This window comes from Rosa rugosa, chromosome 5 (genome assembly GCF_958449725.1).
Source record: "Rosa rugosa chromosome 5, drRosRugo1.1, whole genome shotgun sequence".
NCBI classification, from domain to species: Eukaryota; Viridiplantae; Streptophyta; class Magnoliopsida; order Rosales; family Rosaceae; genus Rosa; species Rosa rugosa.
In genome coordinates, this window is record NC_084824.1 from 5,914,553 (window position 1) to 5,931,188 (window position 16,636).

The window sequence follows — 16,636 nt, forward strand, 5'->3', positions numbered from 1 at the left end:
CCTCCACAGTACGTAAAGGCCCCCATTGGAACCTGCAGAACTATTACTAGTTCTCCCTCAACCAGTCACCAGAGGCATGCAACTTTGTCGTTGAATCTGAACGAAACCAGGAGTTTTATTAATGAACTGCTCCTTCCCACCAACTAAAATGAAATTACCGAAAGGAGTAAAGGACATTTGGAGCAACATACTACTAATGGCAATAGTTCTGCAGATTCGATCTGCTCCCATTATTATTGACATGATCACACGGCTAAAGATTTGCTCTGTCAAATCTGTCAAATTAAGCATCAACCGCATGTCCTCTTGCCCATCTATTCGTTTTTAAGCAATACTCAACACAAGTGCGTATTATATTGGCTGGGACATGAACCAAAATACGGGATATCAAAAATATCGATATTCTCGAGAATACAAATTCCAACAAAATATTGACGAAAATCAAACTAAAATTTGCACCCTCAAAAAATGTATTGTAAACAAAATATCAGAAACATGTAAATGTTAATATTGGTGCTTATTAAAACTTAAATATAAAAAGTTTCGAGGGATTATGATAGACATTATTGATTGTTTTAGACATTTGCTCATGGAGATATCGACTGTTTAAAAAATACAAATTTTGATAAAAATAGTAATGAAAATTGAATCAAAAGTTATCTTATTAACTAAAAAATTTATTATAAATAAAATATCTGAAAAATTTTTGCTGATATTATCGATTGTTTTAGACTTTTGAGTTAAGGTTTTCCAGCATAAATCTATACTATTATTAAGAGAAGAAGTTTTGTTAGTTAAAATCAAAAATTTTAACAGATTTAACCTTGAAATATTAAAACTTCTGGGGGTGGGCAAAAAGTTATTTTCTCTCTCGGTGCTCCTCTAGGGTTTTCAAAAAAAGGGGATCTTGCCTCCGTCCGGCGGCGCGTCCATGGACGCTGTCGTCGGACGGGATGTGTTGTTGGGTTATCTTGTTCCCCAGATCGAGGGGATTTGTGATGCCCCGGAATTTCGTATTTACTTTCCGAGAATTTTCCGGAATTTAAATTGTGGGTATCGGACGGTTTCGTGGCTCGTGGAAGGAGCGGAAGTGTTTCGGACGAATTTTATTCGTAAAGTGTGGAATTAGGGGGGTTTCAAGGTTGACTTTTGATACGTTGAGATTCTCCGAAAACTTCCTTCACGAAAGTTGTAGAGCACGTCGATACGAGTTCGTGGACATGCGGAACCCGAGAATCGGAGTTCGTATGAAGAAGTTATGGGCTTCGGAAAAACTTTCCATTTTGGTATAAAAGGACAAAAAAATCCGGAAATTGCAAAAGAGCCCAGATTTCCCAAAATGGAAACCCGAGCTCGGTCACTTCTCTCCCGAGCCTGCGTCGCACCCTCCACTTCGCCGGCTTCGTTCTTCCTTCTCCGGCCACCATAGGACTCGATCCAAGGTGGGTTGTGTTCGCCTTGCCGCCCTCTACACGTCTGTGGAAGCAATCGAGGGTGGGTCGAGCTGCAGCTCGTGCTACAACGTCGAGAAAAACCCGAGAAGAGGTCGGAATCGCCTCTATTCGCCGATCTTCGTTCTCCCAGCTCCGGCCACCTTTGGCGGTGGTTCGAAAAGGGATTCTGCACTTCAAGGGATGTAGATCATTTCCCCCAAGGTGGCTTGCATCGATTTCAATTGTGGAGATCGAATTGGAGCGAATTCAAAACTAGGGTTCATCGGATCCGTCGGCTTCTAAGGTACTTGACGAAGTATTTGGACGGTTATTTGGCGGATTGGCCTCTTTGTTCCTTGTTGAAGACGCAGCGGGAATTTGAGGTGAGTAATCTCACAAGGTTCATTATGAACGGAATTACCATTATTGTTTTGGCGTTAATTATTTAACTGCAAACTATAGTTGGTATTAGTAGGCATTCCTGAGCGAATGACTACGTATATATATATTTACGTGAAATATATATATTCTTGTGGATGATGTGTGATGAATAATATGCATGATGGGTTCATATTATTGTTGAATGAGACTTTTCATAGAAACAATATTGTGGAAAAAAAAAAGATGTTTTCTATTGTTTGAAAAGTATTGAGTTTGATGTTACATTTCGGAGTCAAGCGTGACTCATTTTAAATGTATTGGTCTTTGTACCAAGGGTCACAGATGGTGAGCAGGGATGGGGAAAGCCGGAACTAGATGGTCGTAACGTTTTTAGGTCAGGTGTGACTTACTTAACGTTGACTTGAGACCAGATGGGGTCTGAAAAGCATGGGTCGCAGATAGTGACCAACGGTTGGTTCTAAGACCAGATGGGGTATGAAAACCAAAAGTCACAGACGGTGATAGGTTGCAGATGGTGACCAATGATTATCTGTGTTGTGTGTCTAGGTTAGACTGATTGGTTGTTGGTACATCATGGGGTTAGCGGGGAGCTATTTGATGCTCATGAGTACGTGTTTTTAAAAGAGAGTTTCGGGGATTCTTTCTTTTAAATGTCCTGGGAGGACTTGTGAATCATTTTCTATATGTCACAGATGGTGACAGGTTGCAGATGGTGACCAATGGTTGATTTCGAGATTTGATGGGGTCTGAAGATCATATGTCACAGATGGTGACAGGTCGCTGATAGTGACCAAGGCAAGAGATAAGGAATCGCGCAGTTAGCCGGGCGAGTGGTTACGATAAGCTAGAGCGCTAGTATGTCTGCCATGGTACCTCATGGATCTAAGTAGATTACTTATGACTCCTGGGTACGTATTTTGTCCAGGTTGGACTAAGAATCATATGCTATTTGTTAGGTTAACGATAGGTATGATTGATGTGCTTATGTGTTTTATCCAGATTGGATCGATTAATCATATTTGAATTGTTAGGTTAACGATTTATATGATTTTGTCACGGTGTGACTTTTGTGATTTCCTTTTTGGAAAAAAAAAATATCGTTTTGGGAAGCATGGTATGTTTTCCTTATTCGCGAGTCGAAAGATGTTCCTCGTGTTGGCGTGAGTTGTGCGGGCTTTTATCCCGTAATTTGGTGTGAGTTGTTTTGAGTTACTCATACGGGCTTGCAAAAGCTTACCGGGTTTGTTGTGTGACAACCCGGTGCACTATTCAAACGGTGTAGGGGTTAATCTTGCAGGTCAGGGAAATCGTGGCTGAAGCTGAGGTAGCTTGTTGGCAGCAGAACTGGTAGGAAGCAAATTTGATTGGCTTTGCCATTGTTGCGACTTCCGCTTTGTAGTGAACTCTGAGGAGTATTTACGTTTTATTTTGTGATGGCAATTTAATTCGTAAACTTATGTAATATATAACTCATGTTAAGCGAGTGTATATTAACTTGGATTGGTTCAGGGCATCAGTACGTACTTGTTTTAAGGGAAAGATGTTCCAGGTATTTGTATTGATGACTGAACGTTCACGCATATATAATTATGGGGTTATATATATCGATTTTTATTTGCGTAAAAATCAGGGACGTGACAGGATTGGTGTCAGGTGGTAGGGGCGATCACGGTTGTGGGGTGGCGGTGGTTCAGTTCTGGCAGGCTGATGCGATGGATCGGATGTGTGGCGGTGACGGGTTTTGTGGTGGCTATTCGCAGGCTGGTTGGACGCAGTCGGTGGGGCTGGGTGTCCATTGTCGATGTCAACTCGCAGGTGGATGTCCGATGCTGGCAAGGGCGATTTGATGCAGGTGGTCCGATGCAGGCAGAGGTCCGACGCAGGTGGTGGTCCGCTGCAGGCGGTGGGCGGAGGCAAGAGGACGCAGACCAAACCTCCTCCTCGCCTATGTCGGGTACGCCGATGGAGGTGGTGCGGGCGTGTGGAACGATGGTTGGGACGAAAGGGCAGAGCAGGTTTTGCTAATGGGCTGGAGCAGTCCGTAAGGGGTCTGGGCTTGGCTTGGGCCTGGAGTTAGGTATTGGGCTGCTATTTGTTTGGTTGGTTGATAGGTGGAGAGCGTGGTGGGTGGGGCGCCACGGGTGGTGGTGTGATAGTGGATTGGGTTTGCCATGGTGGCGGGATTGGCTGTTACTAGTGTTTTAGGGTTTGGTTTTATTTTTTGTTGGTATTATGACACTACTAAAGGTGTGGCAGAGACAATCTTCTCTTTCGCAGTCTTGGGGGTCGTTCCTGTTCTGGAGTTGGGTCAGCAGCGGTGGCTAAAACGTCTGGCATAGACAATCATCCTTGGCCTTCTAGTGGGTCCTTCCTGTCTGGGATCGGGTCGGAGGCGATGGCGTTTTGGAGCAGTGGTGGATGGATGGTGTTGACAATAGGGAGGTGATGGTGTTGGTTTTTTTATTCCCAGGTCTGAGTGTCCGGTAATCCACTTGGTTTAGTTTAGGTCACAACGAGTGTTGGCTTGGTCAATCAAATGCTGGTCAAGAGGATTCTGGTTGGTGAGTTTGGTGTCGACACAAGTGAGTCGTCTAGGCTTAGAGTTATTACTGGCTGGACGAGAGGTGAGATGTTATGGATTCACTGCTCCTGCGCTTTTGTCTTTGTCATACAGTTGTAGTGCAAGTTTAGAGTAAGTCATTATAGAGTTCCAGTGTGAAGTCTAGAGGCCATTTCTGGATTAGAGATGTCGCCTAAAACTCGTTGTAAGCAATTTATTATTAATGAAGTTCTTATTTGATCAAAAAAAAAAAAAAACCTTGAAATATTAAAAAACTTTGATAATAAATTAAATCATAAGGGTAAATATGATAATTATAAAATAAATTTTTATTAAAAAATTAAAAAGAATTATCCCACAACCCTCCACTTTTCTCTCCCACTATTTTCTCTCTGCAATAATTGTTGTGGTTCATCTATTTTTTTCATTTTCTTAAAAAAAAAAAAATTATACATGCAGAACATGTATGAAAAAAATTAATATAAAATACTGTCGCAAGTCGCAACAATAACCCTAATAATTACCATATCATAAATCCAAGTAAACAAAATTATGTGATTGGCTGACGGCCTTTTGAGCTTCAGTTTTAACCGGGGGGGTTGGGTTCATTATTACCATGGTTAGTTCACCCCCACCATCTTCTATATAACTACCCCATTTCACACACTTCGTCTTCCACGCTCACTCTTCACCTTCCTCATTCCCACTCTCCCAAAACCGCTTTAACTCTCCTGCAAAACACTTCAACCATTTCTCCAACCCTTTCACAACCCAAAAACTGTCCATGGATTCCGACCCTTTCCGTTTCTTCATACCCACGATGGTTCAGTCCTCCATTTCTGGCTTGGAGGCATTCGCTTGTGCTCTGTTTTTCATCTCCGTCTTTGCTCTCTGGCTCAGACCTGGTGGCCTCGCCTGGGCTCTCTGCAAGGTCCGAGCTTGTAACCCTATTCCCGGCCCACCCGGATACCCTATCATTGGTTCACTGACCATCTTCACCGGGTCTACACCTCACAGAATTCTGGCCAAGCTCGCCAGAAGCTTGAAGGCGGAGCCTTTGCTGTCTCTCTCGGTCGGTCTGACCCGGTTTGTGATCTCAAGTAACCCGGAGACAGCTAAAGAGCTCCTCAACAGTTCAGCTTTTGCTAATAGGCCCAGAAACGAAACGGCCTACGAGCTTCTGTTTAACAGAGCAATGGGGTTTGCACCCTACGGTGAGTACTGGAGGGATCTGAGGAGAATTGCAGCGACCCATTTGTTCAGTCCGAAGAGAATAGCTGGTTCTGAAGGGTTTAGGGTTGAAATGGGGATGAAGATGGTGGAGGAGATTCGGGGTTTGATGGTTGCAAATGGAGAAGTTGAGGCTAAGAAGGTGCTTCATTTTGGGTCTCTGAACAATGTGATGAAGACGGTGTTTGGGAAATGCTATGAGTTTGGGGCGGAAGGCAGTGAGGGGCTTGAGCTTGAAGGGTTGGTGAGGGAAGGGTATGAGTTGCTTGGAATTTTCAACTGGAATAACCATTTTCCGTTTCTGGGGTGGTTGGATTTTCAGGGTGTGAGGAAGAGGGCTAGGGGTTTGGTTATGAAGGTGGAAGCTTTTGTGGGTAAGATCATTGAGGAACATAGAGTTAAGAGGGTTAGAGGTGATAAGTTTGACGAAGATTGCTCTGGGGATTTTGTTGATGTTCTTCTTGATTTGGAGAAAGATCAGAAGCTCAGTGATTCTGACATGGTTGCTGTTCTTTGGGTATGATGAAGTTTAGTTTTATATTATTGCTGTTACCATTTTCTTTGATATTGTATATTGATTAGTACTATTATGGTTGTTCTGTTTGCAGGAAATGATCTTCAGAGGAACTGACACAGTGGCTATTCTGTTAGAGTGGATTCTTGCAAGGATGGTTTTGCACCCTGAAATCCAATCCAAATCGCAAAGAGAAATAGACTCTGTTGTTGGCTCATCCAGGCCTGTTTCGGGCTCTGACATCCCCAACCTGCCTTACCTCCAAGCCATTGTCAAGGAGTCTTTCAGGGTTCACCCACCTGGTCCTCTCCTCTCATGGGCTCGCATTGCGATCCATGATGTCTGTGTGGGGCAGAGCTTCGTCCCAGCTGGGACTACAGCCATGGTGAACATGTGGGCAATCACTCACGATGAGAATGTCTGGTCTGAGCCGTTGAAGTTCAAGCCGGAGCGCTTCATGGAGTCGTCTGAGGATGTGAACATCATGGGGTCTGATCTGAGGTTGGCGCCTTTCGGCTCTGGAAGGAGGGTTTGCCCTGGAAAAGCTTTGGGTTTGGCCACTGTTCAGCTGTGGCTGGCTCAGTTGCTTCAGAGCTTCAACTGGGTTGAGTCTGATAATGCTGGTGTGGACTTGGATGAGTGTTTGAAGCTGTCTATGGAGATGAAGAGCCCATTGGTTTGTAAAGCTGTTGCTAGGGTTGCTTGAACTGAATATGCTAATTCAAAAATGTGAATCTCGTACCAGCCCTCTATTTGTCTTTGATTAGGTTGCTTAAGTGTAATAATAAATTAATGATCGTAGTAGGCATATGTAATGGTCTCGCTATTAAGCGTGTTTTGTTCTAGTCATCTGGACCAGTATTAATCCTAGTTATCCGTTTAGTTCTAGTACCTAAAGTTTTATATTATTGCATGGGCTTCGTGAAAGTTTTATTTAATATATTCCTATCTGATTTTTGCTGCCACATTAAACTTAGATAAGGAATGAGATTCCTCTTTTTGCTGCGATATGTTTTTTGCATGGCCTTCATGAAATGATTGAAGAGCCAAAACCAGGAGTGGAGAATAAATATATATATATATATATTTTTTTCGTGGTAAACAGAGCTAGACTAAAAGCAACTGAACTCTCTTTCTTGTAAAGGAGATGCATTAGGGATTTGGATATCCAAAGGTCCACTTTCTCTTTCATTCAGAAATTGACCATTGATTCTTATCTCTTTCTGGTACATATTCCCGCTAAGGCATAAGATACATATGAGCATTTGGTTCCTGCTTTTGGTCAAGTATACATTTACTTGCTCTCTTTACTATTTGAAAGTTACGGGCAAGGATGAAGAAGCTGTCTCTATTGCAAGAAAGAACTATGGATCGGGTTAGTAGGATGTAAACCTTCGAATATTATGACCGTGAGCACGACTACTTGATGCCTCATGCCTAATAAAGTTCATATGCAAAGAGTACAAGTTGGTGACCGGTATAATCAAAAGGCAATCATTTGTTTGGCGGTAAAGGTTTTATGAAAATTTCAAACGTTGCAGTGAATTAGGAGATTTGTAGCATGAAGAACGTTAGTGTAGCGGATTCTTGTGCAGTACCAATCAATGTAACTACTCGAGTTAGCTGGGCATGTACTAACTATTTTTTGCTTCATGTGCACGACAATTTTATGAACTACTTGTCTACTTGTATGCACCGAGTAAAACCCCTCGTACAGTTGTTCCCACGCCGAGCTATATGCTCGAACAACTCCCATGTTGTACTAGATTTCCCAACCGTTTTAAGTACAACATACTATTATCATGAATAATTGATTAGGGTTGTAATATTAATTTTTAGAGTGGATTTAGGGTCTTTAATTTTGTTGGTCACTTGGTCTTTCTTTATGTGTTAAATTTTGATAGATTCACGTTTTTAAATTTTGATAGATTCACGTTTTTGATTAAAAGACAAGGAACGAAGAAACACTATTAACACAAATGGGCTCGAGTTAAAGTTGGTAAAACTCTATCAATATCATCTAGTAGCTACCTGAAAAGTACGTGTTGTTGCACTAAACTATCACTCGACAATTCATGTCAAAACTTTCATTAAATATTGCAAAGTTGTTGTTGGGTAATCTCATGAAATCTTCCTCTTCAAGACCTAAAGCACTGTGTGATAAAGTATGTCATGATGTGTAGAACTTACCATACATTCCAAACACAATAATTTTCATTGCAGTGATGATTCATCTATCACGTTTTATATAATGTCGTCCGCTAGGCTCAGACGCATATATACGTAGAAGCCAATAGTGTGCTTCCAGCTAACTTGGACGCATAATTACACGTATGCCTAACATTTTCTGAGAATGTAAGATCGGAAAATTTTTCTATGCACCGGCGATATAAGTGAATAATTAATTCTAGCAGATCTGAGTCGTTGATATTTATAGCTAATTTTTTTTTTTAATAACTAAAAAATATATTTGATGTTATCTAGCCGTCCAATTCAATTAGTGCAAATGCATATCGATGCCCTGAATACCCTTTTCGAAAAATCCCCTCCAACAACTCATGTTGCAAAATGTGAAGATTGGGCATGTAGAGCTAACCCCGGTGCAGTAATTAAATTCCTGGGTGCGAAACAAAAATGGCCCAATGGGTTTTCTTCTTTGTGAATCTCCAACTCCATCGTCTTCATCCCCCACCAAAATTTGCAGAGCCCAGTAATACCATCATCATCATCATCATCATCGTGCTCAACAGCTGGCTCCAACTCAGCACACTCGTGGCTAATGGCCTTCTTCTTCTTTATTTCTTTAACATCTAACACACACACACTTACCCACACTCAGAAAATGGATCCGACCGGCACCCCTCGCCGGACCCGAAATATCCCGCCGAAACCCGACCTCTACTCCACCGTAGTCGTCCACGGCGACGACGATTCCACCTCCGAGTCCGACCGAGACCGGCGGCGCGGCAACCAGGAACCCGACCCGTACGCCACATTCGTATACAAGAACAATGCTCACGACGAAGACGACGAAGACGACTCCTCACTCCCTCCCCTCCTCAAACGCCTCCCCAAGGACTTCGGCGGCGGCGCCTCCCTCAACTACTTCGACGACGAGGACGACAACGGCGGCGATTTCGGCACCGTGATCGTCAAGAGCGACCGCAATCGGACCACCAGGAGGTCGTCACGTGACTGGGGGAGCCGAGCCGCGGAGGCGGAGGACGGTGACGGCGGAGATGCGTTCTCGACGTTTGTGATGAGGCCGAGTGAGAGAGAGTCGTCGCTGACCGGGACGGTGAGGAGGACCAGCGGCGGCAGTTCCACGATGAGCAGGGCGGTGGCGAGTATGCAGGCCTCCGGCGACGGGATGGGGAAGCAGAGGAAGAGCAGTGCCGCCTCGTCGCAAAACGAGGAGGCTCGCCAGAATATGAAAATGTCGACCAGTTCCATACCGGAAAGCGTCACCAGAGAAGATCCGACTACAAAGTACGAGTTGCTCAATGAGCTTGGTAGGGTTCCATTACTAGCTCAGCTTCAATTCATTCATTCCCCATTGTCGTTTTCGGCCATTTTGCGTCAGTCTGAGTGGTTTTTGTGCAATGTGAATGACAGGGAAGGGGTCTTATGGTGCGGTTTATAAAGCTAGGGACTTAAAGACTTCCGAGCTGGTGGCAATTAAAGTCATTTCATTATCTCAAGGGGTCTGTTTCTGCTATCTTTTTTCGGTTACATATACTTTTTGATTCAGGAATTGGTTTGAGTTGTGATTGTGCAATGCTGTTGTTGGTTTTAGGAGGAAGGGTATGAAGAGATTTGTGGTGAAATCGAGATGCTGCAGCAATGCAGTCATCCAAATGTCGTTCGGTACTTGGGGAGCTACCAAGGAGAAGAGTATCTTTGGGTAATTTTTTAATTACTGGTGCATTAAATGATAGGAGATATGATTGGTTGGTTTCTTGTTTCAATTTTGGGTAATGCAGTATCTGAGACTAGTGGTTTCATGTGTATTGGCAGATTGTGATGGAGTACTGTGGTGGTGGAAGTGTTGCTGACTTAATGAATGTTACCGAGGATGCTTTGGAGGAGTATCAAATAGCTTACATTTGCAGGGAAGCATTGAAGGTATGATAAACTTTCATTGGATAAAACTGACCGGTTGCACCTCATTAACAGAGTCTCCCATGATTTGTATTCCGAAGCTTTCTTATTTTGTTTTACCAGGAACTGCCTATAAAACACTATAGTTGGTCTCTTAGCTAGGCTTTAGGGTATATGTTGGACACAATTGAATTAACTCAACAATTCTTCAATGATAATGCTGATTTACTTTTATTCATTTTCTATTCAAACTATCTGCTGTAGATTACATATATTGTTGATTTGAACAAGAATTTTTTTTTTTCTTCTTCTTTCCCATAGGGCCTTGCTTATTTGCACTCAATTTTCAAGGTCCACAGAGATATTAAGGGTGGTAATATTCTGTTAACTGAACAAGGAGATGTCAAGTTGGGTGAGTACAGTTATCATTCATTTTGTTCAGTCGACTTACTAGAGATAGAAAGTGAATCTTGCTCTTCTTTAACAACTCTTGATCTTTACGGTGTGATAATTCTTCAATCTTACTGGCATATTAACATTCTAATAGGGTGCAAAGTTTTAACTTCTCAAAATGAATATATAATTAGCACTGAAGTAATCTTTTTTATTCTCCATTTTTTTTCATGTGAAGTTACTTTGTTGTCCTTTTAACAGCATGCTGACCTCCAAAATTTGGTTTATGATAATATTGGCAGGTGACTTTGGGGTTGCAGCACAGCTTACAAGGACCATGTCAAAGCGCAATACGGTAGGTCAGTTGCTTTAGGATGCAAATGTCGTTGCTGTTGCACAATTTGTTTAATTGCCCCAAAGTTTGCGGTTTTATAGACTAGAAGTTGAGAGTTCTTGCTTTAAGATATCATCAGAATTTGCTTTTAAAATGGATAACTTTTCAAGATAAATTCCTGTGGTGGTTACCACAGCAGTTGCTCTGGGGTTTGACCTTAAGACATGACGTACATGAGACACAAAACTCTATGTGCTTAGGCTTGTGTAGGTAATTTGGTTATTAAAAAATAAAAAATCAGGCGACTAATGATTGTTGCCTAGACATGCTCCATGTACTCAAAAAAATTTAACTAGTAAGAATTTTTTTTTCTACAAACGTGACAATTGCAAACCTTGGCTTTCTCTGATATATTTGTTTGTACTAGTCCCATGAAGTTTATTTCCTTGACCATTTGTTTTTTATTCTCAGTTCATTGGGACTCCACATTGGATGGCTCCAGAAGTTATTCAGGAAAGCCGCTATGATGGAAAGGTATCATGTATACTCTGTACTTTACACAAAATTTGATTTCCTATGTATTGCTACTTCTTGGCCAAGATGCTGCCTGTATTTATTTATTTAATAATTTGTTTTTTCAATTAGTTGTTGTGTGCTACTTTTGGAGACAATAGTACTATGATGAAACTCTTAATGATATAATTTATTTTCTTATTGTTTACTCTAGGTGGATGTATGGGCTCTTGGTGTTTCTGCAATTGAAATGGCTGAGGTAATATAGGTTTACCATGTAATTGTTCTCAAGATCGTGAAAATTTTAAGAGGTGGCTGTTTCTAAGTAGCTTGTTTGCCTTTACATTTTTTTCCTTTTTCATGTAGCAGGGAGTGGGTGGGAAATAGGTAATGTTGGTTCCGACCTGAGTTGACCAAATTTAGTATAATTGGAATGGGATGCACTGAGTTGGACCTTCTGACTACTGTATCCTAAATAAAATTAGCTTCTGTGTGAAGCAGGACCAAGCAAGAGAGGGTTTGGGTATGGTAATAGTGAGCTTAGAGCCTTAGACTGAGAAGAATAGTAAGAAATAAAACATCTTTATCGAACTGAGGAGGTGTAGGAAAGAGAGAGATGGGACAAAAATATTGAAAGAGAAGAGGAAAGGCTACTAAGGCTCCAAGCCCTCAACTCTCAGCTTTCGTTCATTCCTATTTGCCTTGATTCACAGCAAATAGCCTTATTTATAGGCTTCATATATGTCTTTCTATACCAAACTATACACTATAAACCAAGAGACCTTTGGAGTACTTGGAGACATTGTACTTAGCCTAAGATTCAAATAGACTCATCATAGCACTAAACTGAAATAAATACTCTTAACTTTTATTATGGCTCTTGATTTATCTATTTATTAACCTTTGCTAACTTTAACTTGTAAAATTACCATTGAGAGGTCTCCTTGGACCGAAAAGGCCTTAGATTTAGAGCTGGCCCAATGGGCATATTCTTGAGATTCTTGAGAGGATATTTCTTTTCTTACCATTGCTACTGCATCACATGAAAAAATAATTTTCTTTGGCCTCACTGGAAAATTTAATTATCATTCTTTGGCCCATGAGATTGTGCCAGTCCCAGTAAGGATTGATGACATATTTTCCTTATAATTTTCAGGGACTTCCTCCAAGATCTGCGGTGCATCCAATGAGGGTGAGTGTTTGATCCCTTTATTTTCATTTTATTTGAAAGTTCAAGTGTATTATGGTTGCTTGTTCAATTGGATCCCGTGTCCTAGTTTCTATGTATGCCATTCTTTTGTTCATTACTTTTATTGACAATAAGTTCAAGAGATAGTTTAATAAAATTTGGATGTTATATATATATGTGTGTGTGTGTGTGTGTGTGTGTGTGTCATTGTTCTTTCATTTTGGAAGAGTATGGATTAGAAGTTATGTAGGTATGAGCTGAAGTTGCTAATTAAGACCTCAAATATTAATCTTCTAAATTGACTGTTAAGTTGGTTAAGGTTTTCTTGTCTCTATTTTTGTTTTCTTTTTCAAATCATTGTTTGATGAGGGGATATGTAACCCATTTATTGTTTATTATAGGTTCTATTCATGATATCCCTTGAGCCAGCTCCGATGCTTGAGGATAAAGAAAAATGGTCGGTTTTCATTCTTTTCTCTCTCTGATCTTTTCTACCAATTCCAATGACATCAGCCTTTACAAAGCAGTTCTCTTTTCTCATCTGGCATCATAACCTACTACTAAGTCTTAAAGCACCTCAATTTCCGTTGGTGGTATTTGCAAACATAGTTTTCGTAAATGTTTTAAATTACATAATAATCAAATTGAATGAACAGTATGCTAATATCTGATGCCACTTTACTTGAGTTCAATTTGCTTCTGTTTCCAGAGTGGTTGCAATAGAAGTTCGCATCATAATTATAAGTAATTTTCTACAATGGCCTAGAAAATCATGATTCCGCAACTTTGGTCATGTTTATCTGCATCTGTTTTGTGCTTTTCGCTGTGACAGATCATGCTCAGATGCTCTTGAACATCCTATGAACTTGGCCGTCTCCTTTTGCAGGTCTCTCGTGTTTCATGATTTTGTGGCGAAGTGCCTGACAAAAGAACCTCGGTTACGCCCTACTGCAGCTGAGATGTTGAAGGTAGTCTTCATATTGAATTGTGTATGTTCTATGTACAAATTGGGGCGATGTAGATTTTTCAAGTAAATTTCTTTTTTGTCATACTAGTGGATGTAAATGGTTTCTGGGGTCTTGTTTGTTCATATGTCACCAAGTATAATATTTCTTTCAAAATCAAATCCTTTCTCTGAGAATGAACTTGAAGCAGATGTATACAAAATGTAGTACTGCTTACTGTCCTGCAAATTGTCTCTATTCTGAATGAACAATAATTTTCTTTTTAATTAAATGCAGCACAAATTCATCGAAAAATGCAAATGTGGTCCCTCTGCAATGGTGCCAAGGATTGAGAAGGCCAGGCAAATTAGGACCTCTATGGCTTTGCAAGCACAAAATGAAGCTCCAGATGAACAGGAAGACGATGTATGAAATGTCCTTTTGTTTACTTGTATTCTTGTCTTTGTTAATCCTTAATCTTATAAGCAGATTGTAATTTGAAACAGACACTTGGAGCTCCCAAAGTGAATGAAGATTATGGAGATACCGTTCCTTCAAGGCCTCTAGGGGCAAATGAAGTGACAGGCAGCACATTGACGAAGCAGCACATGTCTGGTATTGGGGAGCATGCAGAGGAAGGTATGAAAACTAGACTGCAAATTTACTGCAACTAAATTTGCAAAACTATCTTTAGTCATTTTAGTGTGGATGGGCTGCTATGGATGGATGTACATTGTAATGCTTCTGAACTATGCAGGCATCTTGAGTAGGTTGAAATATCCAAAGGGTTATTTGTGCAGACAATATTGAATTTTGAGCTGGGATGCTAAGGAATACTTCTATTCTCTTTAGACAGTTTTATTTTTTATTTATTTTTATTCAATTGCAATGACATGGAATATAATGAAGTCACCTGTGGGACTGAAGACTTTTGAGTTGATATGTAATTAATAACGACGCTAAATTGAAAACTTGACAATCTCTGAATCTCCTGCCTTCTCACAAGACATCACTTGATTTTTGAATTAGTGGGATTACTCTTTTTTTTATTGTGCATCACGGCAAAGCAGATTATTGCCAACTGTTTGAGAATCTTTATGCTCAGTGGCAATTGTATAATAGCATATGACCTTCTGATGTGAAACCTGTGCTTGACAGGTAATTATGGCACCGTAATAATTCATGGTGGAGATGAAAGAGATGAGACTGGTACTCGGACACAAATTTTTAATTCCAAAGAAGATTCACCTGCCTCTGGACTTGACCCTTCCACTGCTGGTACAGTAGGTAAATCAAGCACAGTCAGGTACTTCCTCTCCATTTATTCGTGAATTCATTGCCTAGTGTCAAAAGATAAAATTTCAAATTCTATTATTCATTATTTCAGGGTGGGAGACGAAAATAACACCTCAGTTGGAGTACGAAATACAGTTACAGAGACCAAACCAGCATTTTCTCTTTCAACCTTTACCTCTTCTGAGCCGAACTTGAGAAAATGCAAATCTCAACCACAGGTTGGAAGTCAAAGCGGTGGCACAGTGAAGAATGAAACTTTCAGCCGGAAAGCTTTTGCAGTGCAAGATAAGGTAATTACTTAATGAATTTATGCTTACCAATTGATAGGTGAAGTGGGTCTTATGTACAACAGCCGCTAAGTAAGCAACAATGTTTAGTTGTCATAGAAATCATTGTGGTTGGAAAAGTAATCCAACATGCATAGCATGAATTAAAAATAACTCGTGATCTTAACTGTTGAGTTCTCCTCTTCCATGATGTGTACTGTGACTTATAGGTGAAATGCTTGAGTATTCTTGGTACTCACTGCAAATCCCTAAATCGTTAAATTCACTGGCCCTCTCTGAAGACATAGAAAACAAGTGTAAAAGAACTTGGATAAAGGGTCAGCCTACCATGGAACCTCTAGTTTCTCCAAATTTCCTTGGCCTACCATTTGTAATGACCGAATAATTCACAGATTAGTTTTTTCATAAAGAGTCAATGCATGTATTTAATCACTTATTTCCATTGTGGTGAAAAGTTCACGGATTAGTGTATTCCTGAAGATGCCTTTTTGTCAATACAACTATTCATTTGCTTGTTTTCATTGTTGCGAAAAATTCACCGATTAGGTTGTTCCTGAAGATGCCTGTTTGTCAATGCAAAGTATTTATTCAATTAATTTGATTGTCTTGCAGCTTTGGTCCATATATGCAGCTGGTAATACAGTGCCTATTCCATTTTTGAGGGCAACAGATATATCCCCCATTGCTCTCTTATCAGATAATGTTGTTGGAGGCATGCAACGAGATCATAGTGGAACTGGTGCTATAGATGCACTACAGGAGCTTTTTACTGGCGATGCACAGTCTAAAAAGGGACGAAGAGGGCAAAATGAGGTCAACTCTCTCTCTCTCTCTCACACACACACACACACATATATATATATAACATTTTTTTTTTCCTGACATTTGGTGTGCTGCAGATGCCCCTTCCTCCAAGTGTTTACAAAAGACTCTTTGCAAGTCCAACTCTATTAAATCTCACACAAGCTTTAGCCTACCACAAGATGTAAGTTGATTTTGGTTTGGCCAATGTAATAATCATTTTCCTGCTGCTGTATCAAAGGAGCGCTTAATATAACCAGATTCTTTTGTTCATTTAATTCAGGTGCTATGAAGATATGCCTCTCCAAGAATTGCAAGCAACTCAGGAACAACAGACTATTCAAAATCTTTGCGATACACTAAGAACCATTCTTCGATTGTAGCCATATATATTCTGACAGTGTCTAACTTTGTTTCTTTTCATCTATCACATTGGTATTATTGTATTAGTCAAGGCTAGATAATGGTAGAAAAGTTGGGTAGCAATACAATGAGTAGTCTTTAGTTTTGGCCTATGTTGTCTTTGTGTAGCGTTAGTAAGTAAATAACTTTCCTTGTACATCACAGCCAGACAAATAATTTTGTCGAAATGAAAGTTGTTCAAGCTTCTTTTCTTTTGTTATTTATGGAAATGAAATT

At 40.5% G+C, this 16,636-nt stretch overlaps 2 protein-coding genes across 2 annotated transcripts; both read left to right on the forward strand.

Moving 5' to 3' along the window:
- The first annotated feature begins 5,058 nt into the window (after positions 1 to 5,058).
- On the forward strand, positions 5,059 to 7,027 carry LOC133708512 (cytochrome P450 78A5-like). Its single transcript, XM_062133978.1, has 2 exons — positions 5,059 to 6,142; positions 6,234 to 7,027. Exons 1-2 carry the CDS (start codon positions 5,180 to 5,182, stop codon positions 6,843 to 6,845), a joined length of 1,575 nt encoding a protein of 524 aa, XP_061989962.1. The 5' UTR covers positions 5,059 to 5,179; the 3' UTR covers positions 6,846 to 7,027.
- A 1,852-nt stretch (positions 7,028 to 8,879) lies between these two features.
- Positions 8,880 to 16,606, forward strand: LOC133708511 (serine/threonine-protein kinase 1). The gene is made up of 18 exons (XM_062133977.1): positions 8,880 to 9,651; positions 9,755 to 9,843; positions 9,936 to 10,043; positions 10,157 to 10,264; positions 10,562 to 10,652; positions 10,936 to 10,988; positions 11,439 to 11,501; positions 11,695 to 11,739; positions 12,637 to 12,672; positions 13,071 to 13,126; positions 13,556 to 13,637; positions 13,911 to 14,039; positions 14,120 to 14,252; positions 14,772 to 14,919; positions 15,001 to 15,199; positions 15,809 to 16,009; positions 16,096 to 16,181; positions 16,281 to 16,606. The coding sequence occupies exons 1-18, from the start codon at positions 8,919 to 8,921 to the stop codon at positions 16,378 to 16,380; spliced, it is 2,460 nt and encodes an 819-aa protein (XP_061989961.1). The 5' UTR covers positions 8,880 to 8,918; the 3' UTR covers positions 16,381 to 16,606.
- The last annotated feature ends 30 nt before the right edge of the window (positions 16,607 to 16,636 follow it).

Coding starts and splice junctions, on each gene's coding strand:
- LOC133708511 (XM_062133977.1), top strand. CDS start 8,919: ATGGCCTTCTTCTTCTTTATTTCTTTAACATCTAACACACACACACTT. Junction 10,989..11,438: donor CCATGTCAAAGCGCAATACG/GTAGGTCAGTTG, acceptor TTTTATTCTCAG/TTCATTGGGACTCCACATTG. Junction 11,502..11,694: donor AAAGCCGCTATGATGGAAAG/GTATCATGTATA, acceptor TGTTTACTCTAG/GTGGATGTATGGGCTCTTGG.
- LOC133708512 (XM_062133978.1), top strand. CDS start 5,180: ATGGATTCCGACCCTTTCCGTTTCTTCATACCCACGATGGTTCAGTCC. Junction 6,143..6,233: donor ACATGGTTGCTGTTCTTTGG/GTATGATGAAGT, acceptor TTCTGTTTGCAG/GAAATGATCTTCAGAGGAAC.